Source organism: Notothenia rossii (assembly GCF_949606895.1).
Source record: "Notothenia rossii genome assembly, chromosome: 11".
NCBI lineage: Eukaryota > Metazoa > Chordata > Actinopteri > Perciformes > Nototheniidae > Notothenia > Notothenia rossii.
The window spans coordinates 47065072-47092879 of record NC_136910.1 but is presented as its reverse complement, the minus strand read 5'-3'; the positions used below and the strand labels follow the sequence as shown (position 1 = coordinate 47092879).

General features: G+C 40.1%; 1 protein-coding gene across 1 annotated transcript; it reads right to left on the bottom strand.

The window, feature by feature from the left end:
• Window positions 1–1456: 1456 nt before the first annotated feature.
• npdc1a (neural proliferation, differentiation and control, 1a) lies at window positions 1457–26754 on the bottom strand. The gene is made up of 9 exons (XM_079660159.1): window positions 26428–26754; window positions 12264–12413; window positions 5152–5268; window positions 4809–5018; window positions 4353–4419; window positions 3234–3327; window positions 3038–3117; window positions 2779–2878; window positions 1457–2528 (listed from the first exon to the last, which is right to left on the bottom strand). The coding sequence occupies exons 1-9, from the start codon at window positions 26531–26533 to the stop codon at window positions 2457–2459; spliced, it is 996 nt and encodes a 331-aa protein (XP_079516285.1). The 5' UTR covers window positions 26534–26754; the 3' UTR covers window positions 1457–2456.
• Window positions 26755–27808: the final 1054 nt, after the last annotated feature.

The following is a 27808-nucleotide window of genomic DNA, read 5'->3' as shown; positions in this document are numbered from 1 at the left end:
GCACCAGTGTGAATATGTTGGACACCTCCAAGTCACACCAGTAGATACAAACCTATCTTTAGTGATGAAACAAGTATCACATCATAGCCTATATACATTGCTCATTTAAATTAGTGTTCCTCTTAATTTTAACTTCATCGAAACATCACTGCAGGCAGCGTTCAAAGAAAAGGCTTCTACTGGGCGTGTGTTTGTCAGATATTTGTCTCTATTCTACTGTTGCATTAAGATTTGTGAATCAATATAAGTCACCACTTTTGAAATCATCTGTTAAATTAAACTAATAATCCTGGGTTTTTTCCTAAATACTGCCCATCCTGTTAAGCAGCACAAACGTCTCCCACAAACAAGTCTGATGGCTTTTTGATTTTCTTCCCAAACGGCCCTGCCAACATTCACAGACCGTACACACACCCAGGTTTTTATCCGAGGGCCAATGGCGGCCTTCCTTCCACTGTCCACGGCACAAAGGGCTTTTAATGGCCCCTTGGCATGTGGCTCAATAGGGACAGTAGACTGACCCATCACCTCCCCGACTCACGGATATGCAATCACAAACACAAAACCTAAGGAGGTACATGCAAGCTTTGCCCCTACCCCCAACACACAGTCACTTTCTGGGTGGAGTCGTTTGTGTCCTGAAAGTAAAACAAGGTTAAACAGGATAACCTAAAATAGAGACAGTAAGTCAGAGCCAGTCTGAAGCAGAGGTGACACCAATGTGTCTCTGCGTGGTGGAAGGTGTAAGTTGCAGCAGAGTTTATCAGAACAGGAAATGCTAATCCAGTGCATTATGACTATAAGATTCAGCGAGACCAAATATATCGTTATGCCTCTTACTTCCCTTATTCTGACAAAAAAAGGAAGAGGGGGGGAAGGAACAACAGACTTGCTCAATAAAGTGGAATTGATCATATTTCTAGTTAAATTGCAAAACATTTTTTGAAAATTGCTCAAAGAGGACACCTCTCTCTTTTAACCCTATGTCCTTTTTTTTTACCGTCTTTATTTTCCACATTGGAGAAATCATCCCACACTGTCTGAGAGCATCTCAGGAGGAATTTATAATAACGTTTTGTGGATTTATTCAATATTTTGCTTCACAGAATTAGGTTTTTGTTGATTTTCCTTAAAGACAAAAACAGATTCTATTATTTTTTTATCTTGGTTTCAATAATTGGTTAGGCTTTAATGTGCCACCTGCACAGACTGAGACTGAAAACATATTATTTTATTACGGCCATTAGTCTAGGAAAGAACAGCAGGCTAGACTAAATCTAATCTCCCTAATTTATTTTAATAGGTTTTGTCCAAAATGTGAAACTTTGTTGCATCTCTCCCTAATTTCCTGTCATTTAGCCACTAGCATCAATAAAGCCATTCCATTTAAAATTTCTTTATACGTTTTTAAAATCTTATTAAATGTATTTCATGAAAACCACAACATGAAACAAAGTTATTTTCACATGTGGTAAAAACTTTTAATTCCAATCCTTTGTCTGCATGTACAAATATCTATAAAAAGTGAACACATTCACTCGTTTTTGTATATTTTGCAGGACAGAGTAAACTTGGGACCGACAAGAGGACAGAGAGGAAAGAGGGACGATACAAGATAGTGATATTTACCACCTACACATCCATCAGTATAGTCCGTCACCAACATTTCATTCAAGTGCTCATAAATCACTTTTAGTGTACATTCCTCCTCCAGCTACAGGATGCATACATACGGGAGGCCCAATAACTTTTCAAAGCATTGCCATGATTCAAACACGGTACAGTCAAACCATGCGACAGACATCATCAAGTACTTCATTTTCATATATATATATTTGTCTTTAATCTTAAAATATTTATGCGTAGCTTATATGACAAGGAATAAAATGAGCAACACCAACGTTAACATTTTTAATGCTCAACCTTGTGCTGCATTTGGGACTTTTTACAGGAGATATCACACAGATCTGATTTGAAACTTTGTATCTGTTGGGAATGTGGTTTTAGCCACTAGCTATGCATGACAAAACAAAGGGAGGGCACCTGTTTCCCAGCTTATGCATGTGTATCAGTGTGTTATACACATGTCAGCTGTTGTAAGACATTCTTTGGAAATAGCTGCAGAAATGAAGGAAAGTAACCAAAATGAAAGGGAAAATCTTAATTTAAGAGATTAACATTTAAACAACTTAATACAGACTCTGAAAACCTTATGTTAAAAGAAAGGGAAGCTCCAAATCAGGGAAATAACTAAATTAACAAGGAACCCAACATATATTTGTAATATTATAACATGATATAGTAAAGGGCCAACAAGAAAACAATCCTTTTTATCACCTCCTCTGACAGGAAACCTTCAAATCTATGCATGCAGTGTGAGATCAAGTGGTTTCTTCCACAGAACTGGTGTGTGCCTGTGTGTATTTATGTATTTGTGTGTGTAAAGGGTTCAGCATTCACTTGTGATTTTCCGGGAAATGTAAATTCGAGTCATCAAACAGAGGGTTTTTCACTTCCATTTCTCCAGTCTGTCAAGGAGGGAAGAGAAAAATTGATATTTAGTCAATAAATCAAAAAGGATTGGTTTTGTGTGTATGTGTGTCTGGTGTGGTGAGTGTGTGTGTGTGTGTGTGTGTGTGTGTGTGTGTGTGTGTGTGTGTGTGTGTGTGTGTGTGTGTGTGTGTGTGTGTGTGTGTGTGTGTGTGTGTGTGTGTGTGTGTGTGTGTGTGTGTGTGTGTGTGTGTGTGTGTGTGTGTGTGTGTGTGTGTGTCTACCTACCGGTGCAAGTCCAGGGCACTCATATACTGTGAAATCTCCACCCACTTCTTCCTCATCTGATGTGACCTCAGTGTCAACGGTTTTCTGTTCTGGTTTGTTGCTGCAAGACAGGGGGAAAAAACAGTTAAGATAAAGAACAGCGGAAAAATATCAGAGGATGTGGTTGAACATTTGAAATCCGCATTAATACACGAGAGACATGAAAAAGAGGAAAGGCAGGAGGTGTCAGCGAGTGAAAAAAACAAGCAAAGAAACGTACTTTCCCATTGAGAGCATCTGCTGTTTTTGATGTTGGTAGTGATACATCTGAGCATTTTGTGCCAGATTCTTATCTCCCATCTGAGGAGACAACAGGAGGAGGATGTTTGAAAACAGAAGTTATAGTGCACAATCATGTCTGAAATTCATGATAAAGGAAGCGAGCTGCAACAATAGGTGAAGTAAGAGTCACTTACCGAGGAGCCGTTGGCTGGGGGGGCCGGCAAGCTCGTCCCTCCTCTGAAAGCCGGGTAGTCGACCTTCTGAGCCAGGCGCGATTCTTTCTGCAACCTGTGGGGGGTCAACGTGAATCTGAGTCTCCTGTAATAATGATGGCTGTTTCCTGCCTCTGGCATGAAACCAACATCCTGTCGCCTAAGCTCGCAGATCTTATCATACATGAAGACCAAATTAAAGTGTGGTTTGACATTGACTGACAAACACACAAGTACGTCCAAATTATAACTTGTCTACTAAATTGATTACCAAAAAATAAAGTTTGGTTTAGTGTTTTAAAACAAAAAGCATACATTAACGTCATGCTTTTTTAATAACTAACATGGGCCTAGTCTCAATTTGGATACCTCTGTTGGTACAATTGTTATGTAGTACACGGTATACACCAGTGGTTCTCAACTGGGAACTAGAAGGAGACTTTAGGGAGTTCAAGGGAGCCCCTAGATGAGGAATAGTACATTTTTACTGTTACTTCCCTATAGAAGTGAGGCATGGTTTCATTTCCTTCACGATTATCTCCTCCACTGTAGTAGACATATACTGGATTTGTAATCTTATCCAAAAAACGAAATCTTTTTATATGGGGGCCCCTGCAGAAAAATCAACTAATGTTGTTAATTCAAGCGTCTCTGACCAGAATAAGGTTGAACAACATCATAGTGCACAATGTACTGACTTTATTTTGACAGGTTTGTGTTTTCTCAAATACAACAAGGATATCCTGCACTTACCAGAAATAGCTATTTCAATATTTGCCCACTTCCTCTTTTTTAATGTCAAACTGCAACCAGACAGAGCAATACTGCTGCTAACATCTGACAGTACATGTCCCCTGCCAAAATATCTGTAGGTCTTTACAGATTACCATCCACCCCTCTTATCGCCATGTTGCCATGTAGGCGACCATTGAAGGTGAACACTTGTATGAGTATACCATCAGGATACTCATGTTGCAATGCGATTGGCCATAAACCGTGTGAATGCAGTAACTGTTTGAAATCCAAATACCGAGTGTAAGTGCAGAAGAATATGTATGTTCGTATGTATTTCATTCACTGTAGAGGTTTTTTTAGACTTACTTGACGTAACAGACGATGGCCAGGATCACTGCCACAGAGCCCACTGCCACACACAGCGAAATCATGACTGCAGGTTGATTAAAAAAATAAGAACATGTTAAGGAGCAAATAATGAATGTTTGAGTGAGATGAGACATTTTCTTATGGGTGCTATAGATCATTTTATCTTTAATTTTCTCATTATGAGTTGTTATGAATTGAGATGCATCGTAGAAGCAATAAACACTTTAGGATGAAAATGACTAACCCCTCTGTTGGAATAAAAGCCGAAAGGGATTAAATCTTGCTTCCAAATATCCACGCAGCAGAATGACCCACATTTTAAGCTAATGGACTGCATTTCTATCCTTTTTTGTTTATTTTAATATACTGTAGCAGCAATGGATTCTTTACACACAGGCTTTCACTTTCTCAAAGCATTAAAGCCTTCTGAGGACATAAACAAATATTACTCACTGACTATAAACTTGTTATGTTTGGATGCTGGCACAGCGATAGGACCAGCTTGACCCTGTACTCCGGAAACACGAGGCTGGTGGGTCGGGGGTTCAGGGAGGGCAGAAACTGTGGGGAGGGGGTCTGTACTGTTGTCATTCTGGCTTTTCAGTTTGGGTTTGGTGACACCTGGTTTGGTTATTTTATCTTCTTTCTGGGAGGTGACGGCAGCTGGAAAGAGCGGGTACACAGAAAGAGACCGTGTTAAAACCAAAAGGGGATGAGAGGAAACATGGGTGGGGTTAACTGTAACAGAGGGCATGTTTGAACTTATTAATATTGTTTTTTTTAAGATTGCTCTTACCAGGATGTTTGCTTGTGTGGTGTCTTTCTGTCTTGATCTCAGTCACTTCCTGTTTTTCAATGACTGAGTGAAGGAAATCGATCTCTTGATCGAGGTCGGGGTAGAATGCCACTTTACCTACCGAAAGGACAAGACATGTTAAACATAAAATACTACATACAAATTATTTTACATTAATCAATGTATTCTATGTCTGGATCTTCCAGTGGGTCGTCACGATTAACAATGAGCGTAATAATATACCGCCATTACAGGAGAGACTTATTGTTTCCTACAATTAGGTGTTAAAAAATGTATGCGAGTATAACTTTGTTCTGGCTAAAATTAGACAAGAAAAATCTGCATAGTATAACGGATATCAGCAAAAATGGTGGATCCTTATTTCAGTATATTCTTCTTTTCATTAACCATTCATTATTTTTGAATTAATCATTGGTCTGCAAAATCTAAGGAAACATTGATATTGAATACATTTAACTATCACATTAGACAAAGAACAGAAGCACAAGCTCACAGCTGACAAGAGAACAGGAAGTATGTGTATTCTCTACATTTAGTCGCAATCTCAGTCTTCTTAATCAGCTCTTATATTCCTACATTTTTAATCCTGGAAAACATTATTCTTTCACAACTTATCAATGTTCATGACGAGTAATATGTAACTATTGTGGTAAGAAAGGCAAGCAAAGACAGAGAGCTCATGCATATGGTTTAGGCATGTATGCATGTGTTTCTCAGCGTCTTGCCTCTGAAGCGGTGAACAGGGAGTGTGCTCATGTGGGTTGTTTGTTTGTGGATGAGTAAAAAAGGAGACAATACTAAACTGTTGTTAACAGCCCCTCAGGCCAGACAGTGAGCCACATTCCTGCAGCCCTGCCGAGGCATCCGGGGCGACCAGGGCCGAGAGTGTGTGTGTGGCCGGGGGAGGAAGAACCGCAGGGGGCCCAGCAATCAGCCAAACATTGGCCTCACTGGCCTTTAGTTGCTACATTCACAAAAGATCCCATAGCTCCCTGCTAATGGTGGTAATCAAAGTGCTATTTCCCTCTATAAAGTTACCCTGCAATATATCACATATCGAATCAAGGCCCGTGCCGTGGCTGATCTTAAACACATGTTGCCATGTGGAATAAAGGCATTTTAATATTGCACCAATTCCACAGTGTGCCATGGATTTCTTTTCTTTTTTTAAAGGATACTTGAATTACGTTTTTGTGACATTATTTCCCCTCTGTGATGAGCCCTTCATACTTTAATTATAGAGAAATTAAATTAAAGGTATTTGCACTCAAACCTGGAGAGAAGGGAAGTTATGTAAAAATAAGTTGTGGATAAAATAAGTTCAAACAAGGTTCTGCAGTTTGAGGACATTTGACTTTTAAGTGAATTTAACACTTGAAGGCCAAACACAATTCAAACAAATGTTTTTGGCAATCAATTTCAGAGTTCATCAATTATTTAAATATCAATTCAATGTCAGAAACCAACATTCTTTCTACATCCATTTTTTTTAAGACTTAAAAAGAGTGTTTAAAACCATTTTATTCAAATTAAAATCTAATTTTGATAGTAATGAATTCAAGGCCTTTGAACACTTTTGAAGGATTCGTGGGATACCGATGCAGAAAAATAAAGGATCAGCGTTGTCACACATTGTTTTAAACCACCTACATTACATTAATGATTACAGTTTCACTTTTGCTTCAGAAGGCCGGCCATCTGGCTGAGCTAATGTGTATGATATGACATGCCAGCACTTTCACTGCCTGCTTTGTTATCAGCTTACCCCCCTCCACTAATGGTCATTTAGTGCACTCCATAGCAGGTGTCTGTGGAGGCGGGATGCACCATCTGTACTTTGCAGGTGGTTGGGAGCTCCAACCGTGCCAGTGGGTTCACCAGTGGCATGTGGCAATACAGCTTATTTTAGGGATTTAAAAAAGAGAAGGTAAGATATGTACAGGTCGGTTTAAAAAAAATGGTGAATTGATTTTAAATCAGCAAGGAAATGGTGAAAAAAGAATTAGCATTATTTATTCATGTAGAAAACCCCAGGACCCTAGCTAAGCAGTAGCTGATAAATCACCTTAAAAGGTGGTGATTGTGTGTATGTGTGTGGTTTGTCACACACTGACAAAGCACGCACACCTCTCCTTGTGTAAGCGAGATTTGTCACCGGGTTGATAATGACCAATAACCTCTGGAGAGGCACCCAGGGGGCTGCTGGGTACAACAAACAAACACTAAACAGCTCAACAGGAATCGAGGTTCACACACATCTGTGCCGTTACTTTTCCCACTTTAAAAAATAGTCACATTTCTTCCTCCCCCTAAACACAAGCTTGCACACACACAAACATACACATACACGTTCTCTCCATGAGTTTCACAATTCCTTTTCAATTTGTTTCAAACTTTTGGGACATTTATAAAAAATAGTAATGTCACCATACAATATATCCTACTTAAAAACACCATGAAGTGACAGATGCAATTTAAACTGCAGAACGATTATCTTTTTTCTTTTATATGATTAATGTTTTATCAAATAATGACTTCAATGCTACAAAACATACTAATTTAACTCTTTGATGCAGCTGTAGATGTTAGAAGTGAAAGGACATGGTGTAAGGGATCACAGTGCCTCTGCCTCACAGTGACCGTGCTGTGAGAGATTATTGATTTGTACTCAGTGGGTCTTGCTGCCCTCTAGTGGGAAATGTAATACATGTACTACGTTGATGAAGAGACAAAAAGAGACTAAGCTGTTTTTTCTCCTCCTCTCTAAAAGCAGATAGTCTTGATAGTTGAAAAATATTTATATACATTTTTGAGTGTTTCATATTTGTATAGGAATTTAGCTTTATTTTATATTTTCATTTTTGTACTTCTTTAAAAATGTCATTTTCTCTTACTGTTTTAAATGTACCTATACACCGAATCAAATTCTTTGCACATGTATTTATGCGTTTTGATTTATGTGTTTTTGTCCACAGTGTTTGGATAAAAGGTCTAAAAAACAGTTAAAGGGAAACAAAAAGGTCACAGATTAAACAGAATCTCTTATCTTCTTTATTAGTTGATCTGTTTTTGGAATGAGGAAGTGCATAGTTAAAATGTGATGTAGCCCACCAGATCTAACGTTGTTAAGGTTACAGCAGAGTCTCCCTCCCACCTGCCATAAAAAGTGAGTCACAGCTGACTGCAGAGCTTTGAGTAAATACAGTAAATGTGTTAACATTTTCTAACCTTCAGTAAACAGTTCCACTGGTATTTCATCCATTGTTCCAAAGAGGAACAGTGGTAAAATGGTGGGATCGACATTAACAAGCGTGAATCTGTATATCATCTGTAACCTTTAGACACAACAGTTGTAATATGAAATGCTGGTACCCTTCATTTAAACATGCAGCATGTCTTGCAGGCAATTCCTTTACTGAAAGTGTGCAAAGCAATGTTTATTTAATATTTAGTAAGCTAAAACTGAAGTTTGACCCTCCATGAGATTAGTGTTCTAACATCATGTTGACAAAGTAAATGGTGCAGGATACCTTCTCATGTTTACACTCGCTAAACAACTAAAACATTTTTTTTTGCATCTTGGTTCTCACCGTTCATTGACCCATCGATCACTTAAAATAAAAATATATATACAACACGAATACAAAAAACGAGAAAAAAAAGTCTAATTAAATTCCCCGCATGGAGTCAGCCATGCCTTTAGCTCATACACTATTTAACTGCGTGTTAGGAATACATACCATTTACAGACTATTCGTGCGGCTTCCAAAGAAAGAACATGCATTGGAGGTATAGGCTCCTGTGTGTTTACCAATGGCAGCACACGCCTCCATGTCAAACACAAGCAGGTCCTTCTTCTAATACAAAGTGCTGCACACCTCACCAGGGAGCCCTTCCATCGTCTATGAGCCGAGTATGTGAAATATTCGACATTTCTGAGTCCAGACAGAGACGATCAACACCGGAACAACCTTGTCCAACAGGTGCAAGGCCGAGGAATAATAAAAGTTCATGACAGAAGTGCTGATATAACATTTTTAAATTCAAGATATGTGAATAGGGGCTTGTCATTTAGAGAAGAGGCATTTATAGTGAAACATTTTGCTTTACTGCAAAAAAATAAACCCTGTCATCACTGACTATTCACTAAAGTAATGCTGTCGAATCTCTAAATATATAAATAGAATTTAAAAAGCCAGTATTTATTTTTTATTCCTTTGAAGGTAACTGCAGTTAATAAGCAACACTTGTTTTTTCATATTTTTGTATATGAGCAAGTCTTTAATGTATGATAATTAAAACCATATAAAATGTAAAATGGATAAAACATCTTACAATCTTAACTTAACTTTTTTGGATGGTGGTTGATGCAGATCTACTAAGCACTTGCCTATTTTAAGTACTGGCTGCTAAAACATGCTAATTGTGTTCCCTGTTAGAAGGTTAAGCAGCCTTGCAGCAGTAGCTATAGTAACATAACACACTCCTCTCTACAGCCAGAGAATAGAGAGTTCTGGGTGAATGAAGATGACTGCAGTATCCTGGTTCAGCCTCTCTTCAGTCTACTTTATTCTGATAGTTGCAATCTGCTGCCGACATTGAATTATGTCTTTCTTTCTGGCACACATTACATTTTAGCGTCTGATTTGGTCGAAAAAATGTATTTCTCTGTGATATTATTGTGATGATTCCGCAGGAAAAAATACACCTAACCTCTCTGCAGAGCCAGTGATTCTGCTTGGTGATTTAATTGGAAGAGCAATTTGATTCATTATCTGACGCAAACGGTGCTTGCTGACAAATCACAGGTTTAGTTACGAGTGCATAACTGTGTGAGTGAGCAAAAGAAAAGGAAACAAAGGACAATTATCTGACTTGTACCAGGGGGAGCGGGGAAAATCGTGCGTCAGTTGTTTGCTCCTGAAAACACAGCCATTATATTTCCTCTGACGTCATAAAAGACTTTGTTTTGTGGAATGATGCCAGCTAGTGCAAGTGTGTGTGTGTGTGTGTGTGTGTGTGTGTGTGTGTGTGTGTGTGTGTGTGTGTGTGTGTGTGTGTGTGTGTGTGTGTGTGTGTGTGTGTGTGAAAAAGACACAGGGTCACTGGGTTCTGTGGTGCGTCAGGGGTTTATGTAACTGCGGGGGGGGCTTATATGAGGCGTCCTATGATGTGCTGAATTCACATCACCACACAAACAACAGCATCAAACATACGATTTAAAGTCCGAATACTAACAGCTGATTTCATCATCATATGAGTGGGCTCCAGTAAAAAGAAGCATCCTCTCTTCTTCATGATAGACTTTCTCTCCGATACACACTCATCCCCTTCTCGTGTTTGCTAGATTCAGCCGCCAATCATTTGAGCCAAGTTCGTATCCTCTCCTGCCGCAGACCCATCTAAATTATTAATCCTGCAGACACACAAGGCCACACACAAGCCCACTTCCCACACACAAGCACGCGCATGCCCACTTCTCACACACACACACACACACACACACACACACACACACACACACACACACACACACACACACACACACACACACACACACACACACACACACACACACACACACACACACACACACACACACACACACACACACACACACACACACACACACACACACACACACACACACACACACACACACACACACACACACACACACACACACACACACACACACACACACACACACACACACACACACACACACACACACACACACACACACACTCCTGCAGCGTGGTCTGTGTTTTGCAAGCAGTGCGATGCCATGGAAATCGGAAAAACAAGATTGACTTTCATTGAATTACATTACATTCAGTGATGGGAGAGAGAGAGAGAGAGAGAGAGAGAGAGAGAGAGAGAGAGAGAGAGAGAGAGAGAGAGAGAGAGAGAGAGAGAGAGAGGGAGGCATGTCGTCTAAGTGATTAAAGCCGTCAGTGGTGCGGGGGCTGTGTGTGTCGCAGGGGCGGCAGGGGCGGATTAATAACAGAGGATCAGACTGCACCAAATCTACCACAATGTAGTGAGAAGAGAACAGGAGAAAAAAAGAGAGTGCATTGGAAGAGATACACAAGATACAGAGAGGGAGGAGGAATAAAAGACATCAAACTAAGATTGAAGGGAGGAGAAGCAAAGCAGAGAATCAATAGTAACAGAGAAAGAGGTGGAGAGGCAGGGAGATGTGGGCAACAGGATACAGAGATCAACTGGAAATAAAACAGACAGAACACAGAATGAAAGTGGAGTGAAACAGAGAAATACTGGCTTTCTTGTTGAATCTGTCATTTAAAGAGGACATATTATGCTCTTTTTCAGGTTCATATTGTATTGTGTGTCTCTACTGTGACATGTCTCCATGATTTAATGTTCAAAAAGCTCCTTATTTCCCTCATACTGCCTGTGCTGCAGCACCTCTTTCACCCTCTGTCTGAAAGCCGAGCCGAGTCTGCTCTGATTGGTTAGCTGGCCGGCTCTATTGTGTTTGGTCAACCGCTAAGAGATATCCTGCCCCTTAGCCAATTACTTACAATGTGTGGGAACGCGAGCCAATAGAAGCGTGAGGGTTACATAGTGATTTCATTATGTTACTGCAGTAAAGTCCACAAAGGAGTCCCCATTGAGGCGATTCTGGTGTGAACTTTGGGTTTTTAGTCTTTGCAGACCATTCACATGCACCAACATCTATAAACACACTACAGGAAAGGGGAAACCCAAGAACGCAAAATAGGGCCCCTTTAAAACCCAACAGGTTATCTTAGTCAAATTGAGGTGGAAGATTTGAATGTGCTTCTCAGATTTGATTCCACATGAAATATATTAACTTTTCATTTTAGCTATATTTTGGAAAATGATGCTTTATGTTTTGGCTGTTTTCTTGACTATTGTCTTTTTCGTTGTCTGTTAATCTTATTGTTTGTAAGGTGACCATTTGTCTGGGTCTGGAATTTATATTATGTAACATTTCTGTTAGGTAACATTGAGTGTGTAACCTTTATGTCTCATGAAATATTGCTGATGAAATCATAGCTGCCTGCGGCCTCTCGAGAGTGAAATGTTTATATATTCCTTACCCTGCTTATGGTGCCTCTTCTTCACCTCGCAGTTTCCCTCCTCGTTCTCCTCCAACGGAGCGAGGCAGGGGCCACATCGGGAGGAGCCCGGCCTGCAGAAATGGCGTCCGTCTTTGGCACAGTCTAAATGGCGAGGGCATTTACTGCTAACTGAGAGAGAAGGAGAGAGAACAACAGTTTATTAGTATCCCCACTACACTGCTGTGATGCAGAAATTATGCTTTTAATGAGGCAGTTAATTAGCAGTCTATATGCGAAACAGAGTACTAGTAAAATGCTCTCAATAGGAGATGCTTCAACTTCATTACACACACTCCTTTCATGAGTGGATCTGTCAGCTCTTCTGCCCTCGAACTGAGCGACTGCTGACGTCAGAAAAACGTCATGGAGTTTCTGAAAATACTATTATTGTTCGTTGTGACTTCATCACAGCTTACTAACGGTCGAGGTTACCCAGATAGGGCACGGATGTTAGGCGAGTCAGAAACAGTCATTATGATTTTGTTCTGCATATGTGATGACCCCCATCTGTTTGCTAATATTAAAAATGTAAAGAGTGATCGACAGCTGCTCTCATACAGATCTGCCCGTAATCAGGCTAGATAATCACTCGGCCTGATTACTGCCTGTCTTAAACAAAAACAGTGCTCAAACACACACACACACACACACACACACACACACACACACACACACACAATGGGACACACACACTGGAAGAAGTGGGTTGCAGAACCACAGCAGGTGTGTTTCTCAGCAGAGGGCAGGTGGAGCAGCTATCGGAGCGGATAATGAGCACGGCAGTTCTGCACAGCGGGCAGGCTAAAGGTGAGCGGCAAAGCGGGGGGTGATACTGACATAACAGACACATGTGATATAAGGGCGGTGAGGGGACATGGACCTGGTGTTTGTGAGGGTCGCAAAATGTAAGGGTTGTTCAAGTCAATAGGTGTTATAAATAAACGGTTTGAGATAGAGTCACACATTTGCGGTAGTGAGACAGAGCCTTTTTTCACAATATATAATGACCTCGCTAAAGGGGAAGGTCAAGTGTTTTTTTCTCGGTCTGTCTGACTACGGAAAATCTACTGACCTATTTTGTTATACCTAACTATGCTTTACTTCAATAAACATTGGAAGCCTAGGATTTGTTTTTGCTGCTTTCTTGTAGTGTAGTGTGTCTGTCACACATGAACGTCCATTTTGTTTCCATTTTATGATTTGAAACTCATCTACACACCAAAGTTTAGAGAAAAGACTTACCAACTCTGAGATATAATAATTTAGGTATTCAAGTTATCGTCTGATCGAGCCTACTTTGCATAACACTTCATGTGTTTATTAAAACCTCTGCCATGTGGCTTTGATAACTAAGAACTCACTTACGGTGAGTTGACATACAAATATTAAAGACCCTATTTGTTTTTTCTGTTTTGCAACAGACTCTTTCCTCAACAATATATTTTCAATTGCTTCACAACAGAGGGGAATTACAAATGACAAAAGATGGCTGAGGGGGGAATCTGAAGACCTCCATGGCAACAAAGCCTGTGACATCAGGACAGCTGTATTGAAGGAGAACATATGCAGATGGGGAGTGTTTCAGAGATGAAGAGCAGATAGGGAAGACCGGCAATTGCATTCAGTATTTTTATCCAAAATAAAATGGGACTTATATAGTGCTTTTCTGGAAACTCAAAGACGCTTTGACAGAAACAAAGAAATACAAAAAGAGATAAACAAAACAGAAAATAGAGGGGAGGGGGTCAGTGGTTGAACGCAGTGTTGAACAGGTGGGTTTTGAGTGATGTTTTGAATGCTGTGAGGGAGGAAGAATCTCTGATGGTTTGGGGGAGTGAGTTCCAGAGGGTGGGTGCAGCAACGGAGAAGGCTCTGCCTAAAAGATGAAAACAAGTTTGTTCACTACTTCGGTTCCTGTGTCTGACTCGTCATATGGGATGCTACACTATCTTTATCATTTAAGCATTCTGATTTTATTTTGCATGTCATAGTCCATTTTTGACACAGTCATTCTAAGATAAGCCAATATATTTCCTTGTATAGATTACTGAAAAACATATAATTGAATTATTCTGAACCTCCACGTCATCATATCTGACAAAAATCCCTTCAACCCATTTTTCAACTGAAATGCTAAAATAAAAAGAAATAGGAAAAAAAAGTAAAAAATATGTAGGAAATTCTCCATCTTTCAACAACATACCAAAGGTTGGAAAACCACAAAGAGTAAAACAAAGACATGCCTACACGTCTCTACAGCATCGCATCAGGGAGGTGGAAACACGTCTTCTCAGATCACTGATGCTCTGCCTCAGGGAGGGAGCGGTAGAGTGACGCATGTGTAATCTGAGACGCTTTGTTTGTTGTTCACGTCCAAGACACAGGAAGAGCCATAGTATGGGGATGTTTGAGATCCATCTGTAGCTAAGGGTTTGTTCAAGGTTGTATTTATGGATAGAAAACGTTGCAGATATTGCCACAAAACCAACCTGCAGGTAGACTACTCCCAGAGAGTCTTTAATCGCTGGTTTTATTTGGAGTCACGCTCTGTCTTCCCACGGCTTGCCGTCACTGCGACGTTTAATTGCTGCCACGTCCCTGTCAGTGTGACCTGCTCACGTGGCGAGCCCCCTCATTCCTGATTTCATCAAAGATTGTTCGCCCTCATAATTATTTTCTTTCTTCTCCCTCCCTTGATCGTCATGGCTTCTATTTTTAAATGCCACGAGGCCTCTCTTTTAAATTTCCCTGCAGGTATTGTCTGACCTTTTCACATGACCATATCGACTTCTTTCAACCCCCATGACCCTCAGAAAGAAAGACAAAATGTCACTGGGAATAGAATAGCGAGTGGAATGGTATTAAGGCTTGGGAATTAACATTGCATGGGTTAGGGTTAGGGTTAGGGTTAAGCTTATGCAAGACTTCATGAAAGAAATCCCAGATTCACTCACATCCAAAATATGATGTCTCCAGGTTTGGCCTTTTATTCTTCTGTTAGCTCCTCTATTCTGTCCGTTATTTCTTTAACACTGCCCAAATGGTTGGGGTCAGCAAAGACATTTATCAGACATCTCTGTTCCCAACTATTTACTCCATACCAAGCCAAGGTTTAGGACATTGGATGTCTCCTGTAAACCTCCTTTCATCTACATCCAACCTCGCTCATAGTCATGTCGTCAAATCATTCCAACGTCAATTTTCTTTTTACGACTATTGGATCTGCTATTTGAGGATCAAAGGTTGGCCATAGATCAGGTACAGATGACTGGATTCATGTCACAGATCAGATATGTTGCTGCACACGTGGCGCCTCGCAAAGAAGTCAACAGTGGAAACATTGACTTAAAGCACCGTTAGGGTGCGGACGAAAGGTCAAAACGACCCGTGTAGGTGTGGACTAAGCCTTAGAATGAATATGTTTAAATTGGGGTACATGTGTGCCTGTGATTAGGAAATAAATGTTGACTTATTTTGTTTTCAGTATTCAAGATATTACAAGTGCAGACTGGCCTTGGCAGGGTGAGAAGTTCTATGCAAAGAAGCACAGGTATGAATGTATTACTCTCTGCATTATGAGGTGATTTCATTTTCAAAGTTAAAGCAACATATGCCTGAATAAAACGAGAGCATATTGAGATATGTCTGCAATAATGTAAAAATAACCCATTGCCAGAGACTGAATCATGTGCTGTGTTTGCCCGGACCCCACATTGTCCTCTTTCACAAAAAGACCATTTGCAAATCCTGGCACATAAATGAATCACTGTTGTCTATGAAGAAAGGGGGAAGAGGCATGAAATCCCTAAAGCCAGAAATCAATGTCCTTTCAAAAAATCTGCAGTCTTTATTATTTAAAGCTAGCATCTTCTCACCTCTGGTATGCATCACATTGGAAGTGAATATGGTGGAACCTACTGCAGTAACATGAATGCAGATTATTATTTTCCTCACACACAAACACCCATAAATACACAAACACACACCCATACACAAACGGGCTGTTTGCATGCTTCATTACGGTTGCGTGGCATGGCAACGGTGAGAAAAAGAGGGTGAGAGAAGGCGAAGCGAGTGTGAAAACTGGAAAGCTCCAACAGCTGCCTGAAAACCTTCTTCTTCCACCAGTAAGTGTAATCATTATTATTAATTTACCAAACTCAGATACATAATAATGGCCCTTTATTCCAAACGCAGCAGAATCCTAGAAGATGCTCATCATGATAATTACACTAGAAAGAAGATCAAATCTATTTAGCAGCATGACAAAGGAGCCGCAGAAGTGAATGTCAAGTCTCCGTAGGAGGCCGGCCTTGCACCAACATGCCTCCCACACAGTGCTGGAGCTAATTAGAGATTTCAATCATGGAGGCAGAGGAAGAGAAACACAAAACAGGAGAAAGGCAGGAAGATAGAGATAGAGATGCGTTCCTGCTGCACAACAGGTCGTTCGGTATTAGCAAAGACATGGGAGGTGTGGAGAAAAACATTATGTAACTAAGGGGACTCAGAAAGTAGTCCTTGGAACGAGTGAAACAATGACTTTTTTTTAAACCATCTGCTGCTGCTGCTGCTGCTGCTGCCAGAAAGAACTGAGAGAACCAGAGGCGTTCTCACAAAGCCTGGTAAACACCTACACTCGCAAAAAAGTGCACACTCACACGTCACGGTTAACAAGCTGTTCGGCAGATAAAGTGCAGAATATTTCATCCAATCTTTAATTGTGTATGTGATTTTTAGAGGAAGTAGGAAATGGATATGCCAGGAGGGTCATACAGCCCCATTGTGTGTGCTTCCTTACCCTCTGATAGCAGACAGGAAGTAAGACAAGCACTCCATATCAAGAGCTCTTCAGTTGATATGCAACCGCACTGTTTATTTTTCACATGGATAAGGTGTGGGATTGGGGTTCAAGTGTTTGTGCGCTCAAACAAGGCAGCAAGGTCACATGATAAGCTGCAGGGCTTATCATGTGACCTTGTTTGAGTTTATGCAATATGACTCGCTGGTAAATGACAAAAACAAGCAAATGCCGGGCAGCCTGTTTAACTTCTTTGTTTTTATCAGAAGGGACAAACACAGCTGAGGGAGTTGGGATTAGGCCGCATGACGGACGAATGCAGGCAAAGAAACCGTATAAATGAGTCATTGCCAGAAACTGATTATTCAGTGGTCAAGCCTCATCTACGCCATCCAAGTTTGCAGATATGGGATTTGTTGAACAGAAATGCTATTTAAAACAGAAATAAAGATTCAGTGTAGAATAGCATGTTTTGCTTCAATGTGATGGTATATTAAAGGTGGGGTAGGTAAGTTTGAGAAACCGGCTCGAGATACACTTTTTGTCATATTCCATGGAATGCTCTTAACATCCCGATAGCAATGAATATCGTAAGTGCTTTGACAAAAGATCCATGGGACATGGGAGGTGTGGAGAAAAACATTATGTAACTAAGGGGACTCAGAAAGTAGTCCTTGGAACGAGTGAAACAATGACTTTTTTTTTAAACCATCTGCTGCTGCTGCTGCTGCTGCTGCCAGAAAGAACTGAGAGAACCAGAGGCGTTCTCACAAAGCCTGGTGAACACCTACACTCACAAAAAAGTGCACACTCACACGTCACGGTTAACAAGCTGTTCGGCAGATAAAGTGCAGAATATTTCATCCAATCTTTAATTGTGTATGTGATTTTGAGAGGAAGTAGGAAATGGGTATGCCAGGAGGGTCATACAGCCCCATTGTGTGTGCTTCCTGACCCTCTGAAAGCAGACAGGAATTAAGACAAGCACTCCATATCAAGAGCTCTTCAGTTCATATGCAACCGCACTGTTTATTTTTGACATGGATAAGGTGTGGGATTGTGCGTTCAAGTGTGTGTGTGCTCAAACAAGGCAGCAATGCAACATGACTCGCTGGTAAATGACAAAAACAAGCAAATGCCGGGCAGCCTGTTTAACTTCTTTGTTTTTATCAGAAGGAACAAACACAGCTGAGGGAGTTGGGATTAGGCCGCATGACGGACGAATGCAGGCAATGAAACCGTATAAATGAGTCATTGCCAGAAACTGATTATACAGTGGTCAAGCCTCATCTACGCCATCCAAGTTTGCAGATATGGGATTTGTTGAACAGAAATGCTATTTAAAACAGAAATAAAGATTCAGTGTAGAATAGCATGTTTTGCTTCAATGTGATGGTATATTAAAGGTGGGGTAGGTAAGTTTGAGAAACCGGCTCGAGATACACTTTTTGTCATATTCCATGGAATGCTCTTAACATCCCGATAGCAATGAATATCGTAAGTGCTTTGACAAAAGATCCATACAAATGTCCTGTAAAAAGCACGACCAATCATTTTAGCCGGCCCGGCTAAATTAACTGGATGGCCTACCTGCCTGTCAGCCTTCCATCTGTGCACAAACTTATCTCGTGTTCTCATTGGTCATGTGCGCGTTCGTGTGTGTTGGAGGAGGGGCTCTGTAAGGAAGTGGCAGATTTTTTCCGGCTGTGTATTTTCAAATTCTAGCGCACTCGAGCTGGTTTCTCCAAAATTACCTACCCCACCTTTAAGACTCCTTTAAATCAAATTTGTAATGGATTAGCTGAAAAATACAGGACTGTCTCAGAAAATTAGAATATTGTGATAAAGTTCTTTATTTTCTGTAATGCAATTAAAAAAACAAAAATGTCATACATTCTGGATTCATTACAAATCAACTGAAATATTGCAAGCCTTTTATTATTTTAATATTGCTGATTATGGCATACAGCTTAAGAAAACTCAAATATCCTATCTCTAAATATTAGAATATCATGAAAAAGTATACTAGTAGGGTGTTCAACGAATCACTTGAATCGTCTAATTAACTCGAAACACCTGCAAGGGTTTCCTGAGCCTTGAAAAACACTCAGCTTGGTTCAGTAAACTAAATCACAAGTATGGGGAAGACTGCTGATCTGACTGCTGTCCAGAGGACCGTCATTGACACCCTCCATCAGGAGGGTAAGACACAAAAAGAAATTTCTCAAAGAGCAAGCTGTTCACAGAGTGCAGTTTCAAAGCACATCCACAAAAAGTCTGTTGGAAGGGGGAAATGTGGCAGGAAACGCTGCACAACCAAGAGAGATGACCGCAGCCTTAACAGCATTGTGAAGAAGAGTCGCTTCCAGAATTTGGGGGAGCTTCAAAGGCAGTGGACTGAAGCTGGAGTCCAGGTATCAAAAGTCACTGTTCACAGACGTGTCCGGGAAATGGGCTACAATAGCCGTATTCCCATGTTCAAGCCACTTCTGAACTCAAGACAACGGAAGAGGCGTCTGACTTGGGCTAAGGAAAAGAAGCACTGGACAGTTGCACAGTGGTCCAAAGTCCTCTTTTCAGACGAAAGCAAGTTTTGTATTTCATTTGGAAGTCAAGGCGCCAGAGTCTGGAGAAAGGCTGGAGAGGAGCAAAATCCAAGTTGCTTGAAATCCAGTGTGAAGTTCCCACAGTCAGCGATGGTTTGGGGAGCCATGTCAGCTGCTGGTGTTGGTCCACTGTGTTTCATCAAGCCCAGAGTAAATGCAGCTGTGTACCAAGAGATTTTAGAGCACTACATGCTTCTGTCTGCTGAAAAGCTCTATGGAGATGAGGAATTCATTTTCCAGCATGATCTGGCACCTGCCCACAGTGCCAAAACCACCAGTAACTGGTGTACTGACCATGGCATTACTGTCCTCGATTGGCCTGCAAATTCCCCTGACCTGAACCCCATAGAGAATATGTGGGGTATTGTGAAGAAGAAGCTGAAAGACACCAGACCCAACAATGCTAATGAGCTAAAGGCCGCTATTGAAGCATCCTGGGCATCCATAACACCTCAGCAATGCCACAGGCTGATTGCCTCCATGCCACGCCGCATTGATGCAGTAATCCGTGCAAAAGGATTCCCAACCAAGTACTGAGTGCATTAATGGACATTTTCAAATGTTTGATTGTGTTTTGCTGTTATAAATCTTTTTTTTTTTACTTGGTCTGAGGAACTATTCAAATTTTTTGAGATAGGATTTTTGAGTTTTCTTAAGCTGTATGCCATAATCAGCAATATTAAAATAATAAAAGGCTTGCAATATTTCAGTTGATTTGTAATGAATCCAGAATGTATGACATTTTTTTTTTTTTTTTTTTTTTTTAATTGCATTACAGAAAATAAAGAACTTTATCACAATATTCTAATTTTCTGAGACAGTCCTGTATATACCATGACAAAAATAACAATGAATTAATTACTGGGCAGTAGAACACAACATGACTCCATCACAACCGGAATTTAATAATATACACAACACATTTAAGGTTCAGTTCAATTGAAAGAAGGCATTAAATAGCATACATATTTATATATATAGAACAACAAGTGTGTGAACCTAAAAGTAGCTTTATGATAGGAAAGGACGTCTGTTTGCAACTCACTATATCATATCAATATTCCAATTACTGTATAGACTATTCTGAACATTTCTATCATTCTGTTTCCATTACATTCTATTTTATTTTACCTGCTATATTGTACACATCTACACTGTAGCTATGCACACATGACAATAAAAGCCTTGAAACTTGAAACTTGAAATGACACCTGAAGACAAAGAAAGGCCACATATTTTTGCCCGCTATGCAACTTCCTGAAAGAACAATTTAATATAACTGGAAATATTTGTTCACACATTTCTTACACCTGTGAAAAGTTCCTTTGCATAGCAGAAAACATTTCTGATCAGAAAATTGCCAACAATCTTTAACATCGTTGTGGAAAAAGCTTCCCGATAGCTCTACTTCTTGAACCTGAAATAGATGATTAAACATGTGAAAACTGCCAACTGTAGGAAATTCAGCATAAATGTGTAGCGGGGGTTCCACCATTATCTGATGCAGTGACTCCTACATGTGACACTTTTTGCCACGCTTTGTGGAAAATGGGGCATGAATTAGCACCTGTTCAGAGCACAGAGACGTCATAATGCCAAAGCAGGAAATAAAGCGGTGGTAAGTAGAGGTTAAGGTTAAAAGGAAGTGAAACACACAAAAAAAAAATACAAAGAATTTCACTCTCCATCGAATTCAAGTTTGTAGAAAGCGGAACTAATCCTTGTTTTCCATCTCTCGTTGTGCAGTCTTATCTCTCCCTGCGTCTGTCATTCGTCTTTTCTGTTGCAGTAATTTCTGTCATGTCAGACAATGACGAGTCTAACCCATTTACACAGGGGATAATTACCCTGTCATCATCGTTAGAGGGTAGCAGAGCAGCACACCCCGCAGCAACCCAAACAAAGGCTGAAGGATTTATACAATGGCAGCAACTATCTGGCAAATGAAAGCTCCCTGATTTAGGCTCAACTAATTCTTCTTCTGATTCTTTTATCATCATCATCATCATCATCATGTGTATTTATTTGGCCTGTCCAGTTGTTAGAATAGTATGCAATGCAACAATTACATTACCCCAAAACTGAATGATGCCGATTGCGCTCAAAATGAGTTTTCAATAGATAATCTCCTTTTCACCCGGTGTTATCAAAAGCATTTGCTATATGTAAAACAGACAGATTTCTGGGTATGACTACGGAAGAGGTTTTAGCACTAACATTATGATGTTTCCATTTAATTCAGGTTACACAGACACTCTCGTTCTTGGTCAGGATGTGGCTCGACACAGATGTAACCTGTGCTACATAACCCCTGACATAGAAAATGTTCTGTTCATTTCCATCACAGACAAGTCTTAATATAACAACATCACTGTTGCTACAACATTTACAGCTGTTGTCATTGGGCTAAATTCCCTCTAAACAAGCCTAAACTATTAGCAAGAGGTTCTCTCCCTCTGTGAAATACTTTGCAAATATTCTCTTTTATCGGGACACAGTGTGTATTCCTTTTTTGGGTCGCTTTGCAGTGCAGGCATGTTGTGTCAATGGTGGAATAGCACTATGGTCTTCCTATTTATTGAACTAGAGTCTAGACTTTTGCCGTGACGGTCTCATTTGTAGAACAGCCAATAGTAACGCCCTTTCTCTGAAATGACCTATGATTAGCCAAAGTCTCTCTAAACGGGCTAGATTTTCTAAAGCCTTAAAATAGACCCAACAAGAGGTGCAGAAGTAGGGCTGAACGATATACCGTGTCATGGCGATAACCGCGATATTCACATCGCAGGGACGTGCGATTATTCTTATTTCTTTTTTTAAATATTTGAGGGCGTTCGATATTAAAAAAAAAAAACGATATATATCGTAGTGGAAAAAAATATCGCAATGTCAGTTTTTTTCAATATCGTGCAGCCCTATGCAGAAGTTTCGTTTTTTCCTCAGACCAATTCAATTACAATATGCTAACAGGTTGTTTTGAGTTTTTTGTGAAACATGACGCCTCCCCGTGGAACAAATGCCTACTACTCCATCTTTAAGGTTAATGGCAGTACTCAAACTGAAGCAGCCTAGAGGGTTTCATTCCAGCCTAACTGTGCTGACTGGCTTGATCAAATGTCTAAAAGGCGCTCTGTACGTTGATTAATTGAGGCTCATTTCCTGGAGAAGTCTGTTAGCCGACTGTAGGCTCTCAATGGAGAAGCCCAGGGTGGAGTGAAGGAAAGTAAGAAAAACGATAGGAGAGAAAGGGAGTGGGAGAGCAGTGGTTTTAAGATGCCACTACAGCAAAGCCTTGGCAAACCGCTTTTTTTTCAGGCCTCCAATTGAGACAACAATGACCTCAGATCAATAATATCTTTCCTGGCTGTTGCGTAGTGTCAGTGTAATGGTTACCAACGTATAATTGGATGGTCTTTCTCCCTTTCTCTCACTGAGGAGAGCTGGAAAGGTCAAATCCCCTCAAAGCCCACACAAGCTGCAAATTAGATCCATTTGAAGCCAGAGGGAGGAGTACGAAGCTTTAAACTGCATTTACTAAATTACTTCCTGGAAGAACTGACTTCACATCTAATATTAATCGAACCAAGGTTAAAAAAGGGAAAAAGATAACGATTTGAAAATGTCCAATGAAAACATTTCAGAGGTAGTATTATTATTAGTATCCTTGAACTATAGAAATGTTTTTTTACTGATTCCCTTTAACTGAAAACATACGTAAACTTCGATTTAATCTTGAGTCACATGAGGATAAAAATCCTTACTTATAAACCCTGTCATCGCCTCAGTGGGCTTTATGTCACAAGGCAGTGTGTGTGTGTGTGTGTGTGTGTGTGTGTGTGTGTGTGTGTGTGTATCTGTATGTGTATGTGTGTGTGTGTGTGTGTGTCCTTTTCCCCTGACTTTTCACTGCCCTCACTCTCCACTACCACGTTGGCAGATGAATAATTTTGCCGCAGGGTAAGGAAAGGTGAAAAACACTGCAGATGGTGGCTGTGTGTGTGTGTGTGTGTGTGTGTGTGTGTGTGTGTGTGTGTGTGTGTGTGTGTGTGTGTGTGTGTGTGTGTGTGTGTGTGTGTGTGTGTGTGTGTGTGTGTGTGTGTGTGTGTGTGTGTGTGTGTGTGTGTGTGTGTGTGTGTGTGTGTGTGTGTGTGTGTGTGTGTGTGTGTGTGTGTGTGTGTGTGTGAGTAAAGGTATTAATAGTTAAAGATTAATCCTGGAAAAAGAAAAGGCCAGAGGCAGTGACTCTGAATAAATTATCTCATCAGATCTGTGAATGACAAACCTGGCATTTAAACATGGCAGCACAACACTGCTGAATTGGAACATTGAGAAGTAAAGATGCCGTGTCTAAAAGGAAAAGCTGATAGAGAGCAGCAAGAACATGAACGCAAAAAGAATCAGTGGACAAAGTGACTTTTCTGCTGCTTATTCACCTTGCCCCCACTTAACATGAATCACACAACACATTCTGAATCTGGATGTTAAGATCATTTTGTCTCTTTGCCAGCAGACATTTATGTCACCTACCGGGTTTATGGAGATGTTGGATTACTTCCATCCCAAGAACCAAATGTTCTGTAAAAGTGTTCTCTGCCATATTTACACATGATGTTTCAACACTTTCTGAATCAACCATCTCATTACTATGCACTCCATGCTGTTGTCACACTCCAGCAAATCCCCCATGAAACATGACTCACTGTAAATACTGTATGTGCTTTTTGGCGGTTCTGGAAATGTTTCCAATGTATTCAACACTCTTGAATAAAGCACCATACTCAATCAAAATGCCTGCGATCAAATTCCTGTTCAGCTACCCTTTCATCCTTCTGTGTGACTTATTATCCAAAGTCACATAGGGGGGTAAAAATGTGTTATTGTGCCTTGTCTCCTTACTCATACTCAAACAATAGACCACATAATAACACTGTCACACATTGTTATATAGAAGCTGCGTTCAAATCTAACAGGTGTTGACAACTCTAGAAAGATCCTTCACTTGTGATGACACCAAACATTTGACTCTTTTCTGGAGACGAGACACACTGGACGCAGCAGTGTATTGACAGCTTTGTCTGTCTCCATCTCAAATTCTGACACTGAAAACTTCTTAATGTCACCAAATTATCTTTTTCACAACGGTTAGGTTTTTCAGCATTGGAGTGAGGAAGTATTGGCATTGGTTGAATTTTGATGCAAAGCAAAAAAATGACCAGACTTCTTACCGGAGGAAAACAATGCAGACACTGCGTCATATTCTCTCTATCATGCACAAGCAAAATGAAGAGGCAGTACATGTACTGTGTGAGTGTGTGTTTCTGTGTGAGTGTGTGTTTCTGTGTGAGTGTGTGTTTCTGTGTGAGCGTGTGTTTCTGTGTGAGTGTGTGTTTCTGTATGAGCGTGTGTTTCTGTGTGAGCGTGTGTTTCTGTGTGAGTGTGTGTTTCTGTATGTGCCACTCAGATAAAGGCTTAAGATTACATGTGAGTCCAGCTGTTGGTTCTCCCACAGGGATTCTGTGTTAAAAGCTCAGAAGCAGATTATCTCCCCTGCAAACATCAGCAATTATTACTGTGTGGGGACCCATCACTCTCACACACACACACGTTTATGCTATCAGTTAGAGCTGCAACAATTACTCGACTAGATGAGTCCAATGACAGAAAAACAACTTCCATTAACTATTTTTCTTTGATTCATTGTTTGTTTTCCAAAAATGCTGTTTCAGTTTGTGATTTCCTCTGGTTTAAAGAATATAAATATAAATAGTTTATATAAATAGTATATCTTTGGGTTTTGGACTGACAAAACAAGACATTTAAATACACCACCTTGGTTTTTGAAAGCTGGGATGGACATGTTTCACAATATCCTGACCTTTTAGAGATTAATTGAGAAGGATACTCTGTAGATTATTCAATAGTTAAAACAATCGTCTGCTGGGGCCGTGCTTCAATCATATTCTAAAAAGTGCTAAAGACAGTTATTCAATTGTGAAGAGATTTACTAAATGAATCCATGTTTTGTTTTTTTACAGATGTTATAGTTTAAATATAATCAAAGTACAGACAGCTGCTTTCTTTTCACCAATCCTAGCGAAATGATTTGGATTGTGTGACTGCAGCTCCGATCAATAAGCAGTATTGTTTTTGAAAATGTCACAAAGTAATTTCACTGTGATAGAAGTTAAGCTGATAAATCTTTTACTGGTTAAGAACTAATTAATGGCGATTATGAACACATGAATACACTGTTTAAAAAGCAGCGTTATCTATCACAATCTACAAATATGGCTGTGTCCACATTCAGGATACATTAGTGTAAAAATATGTGAGCATAAAAGGAAATGACTCACTTTACGGGAATTTGTATTTTTTGTTAACCCTTGTTTTTCGTTGTGCTTTTCCCTCACTCACCTGACCTGTCCAAAATCTGAACCATAGACTGTATATATAAATCTGAACTCATGTTATGTCCAATACTATCACACCACTATATTTACTACAAAGCCAACACCATAAACAACAATAAAAATAAAAACTCAGAAAAACACACGTGTCTTACTCGGTGAATTAAAACAAAAACAATATTTAGATAAACACAAGCCTCTGTCTTGCTTTTTGTCACGACCTGATAAATTGACTTAAGATGCCCCATTAACATTTGTTTATAAGAAGACTGAATAAGCTAACACAACCAAAGGTAATAGTGTTTTTGTCGTGTTCGTTGTGTGTTTACCTGGCGGGCTAGCACTGACGGGGGCTACACAGAGGAGCACCGCGGCGAGCAACAGCAGCGAGGCCTGGCGCAGGCGTCCGTTCCTCGGACTGGAGAGCAGCAGCATCCTGGGGGTCTTCTCGGTGACGGAGAGCCGTAGACGGAGACGCAGTTTGTTGTCATTCCTCCATCACTCCTGTTTTACGTGTGTATGTTTTTCAGCGTGAAGGACTCACAGAGATGAACCGAGCAGGTGTAACAGGGATGCAGTCTGTGACACACTGCGCACTGTAATCCGTGGCGGGTCTAAAGATAGCGGAGCTTCCCGCGAGGAGGGTGGGTGTGTGTGCGCTTGTGTGTGCGTGAGATGACATGCTGCCTTCAAGGCCTCCTTGCAAACTCCGGAATAACAATAGATCATAGACTGATTACCTGGCAGACATGTGTGTTTTTCTTTTAAATAGTCTCTGTTATAAGCATTCGTGCATATTCTTGACATGTATACATAAGGCAAAGCCTCAATATAACACTGTTTCCCCGATAATATGTAGCCTAAGTAAAATCTGGACATTTTAGATTTCTTTCGTGAATTTAAGCTATTTATTAAATACATACATTTTATTTGACTTACTGTATATTGTTATTGGCTGATAGGGAATACATTGATGCTCAAAAGCCGCCAATGTATCCTAATAAATGCCTCTGATATTCCTAGTATAATCAGTTCTGAATCTGGCTCCAAGGACTTTCAGTCAAATTCCAATTACCAAATGTAATTGTAAAGGCTTGAAGAAATGCTTGAAGTCTAAAATGTGTTTAATATATGTACATTTACCTAAAGTAAAAACAAATGCTTCTGGGCTTAAATGTTTCAAAAATACCACCCACAAGCTGTTTGATGAACACATCATTTGAATTAAGGCAATATGTAAACTCATTGTTTTTAGCTAGCTGTTTTAAACCAGCTAGTAAAAACGGATCCACAACCGAGGAGTCGCTGTTTCCCACACTACCTGAAGGCAACAGTTTACTGAGAGATTACAAACAGAGCACAGGAGGTGGACGTGAGACGTGATGACGTGATAAAACCGGTTTAAATAACCAGATGTACACACTGCCAGAGCTATGCTGATATAAATTGATAATCTCATTGTAATGCTGTTAAATGTACATAGCCAATCATTCATTTTTTCTTCACAATTCATCATTCAACAGCTCATATTTGCTAATCATATCTTATAATAAATAAAGTGGTTGAAGAAGAAAGTTGATAAGCAAATAGTGTATGTATGTAGCAGGTGCTGTGAAATGAAATCACATGATGACGTATTTCAAGATATACTTCAAATAAACAAACACATCATGGTTGATCTATTCCTATTGTTTTCCATTCTGCCTATTA

Bases quoted from the DNA above. Each gene is read 5' to 3' on its own strand.
- npdc1a (XM_079660159.1), bottom strand. From the start codon at position 26,533: ATGCTGCTGCTCTCCAGTCCGAGGAACGGACGCCTGCGCCAGGCCTCG. The intron at 4,420-4,808 runs GTGAGTAATATT...ATCAACCTGCAG, and splicing joins ACATAACAAGTTTATAGTCA to TCATGATTTCGCTGTGTGTG. The intron at 2,529-2,778 runs GTAGGTAGACAC...CCTCCTTGACAG, and splicing joins AGTGCCCTGGACTTGCACCG to ACTGGAGAAATGGAAGTGAA.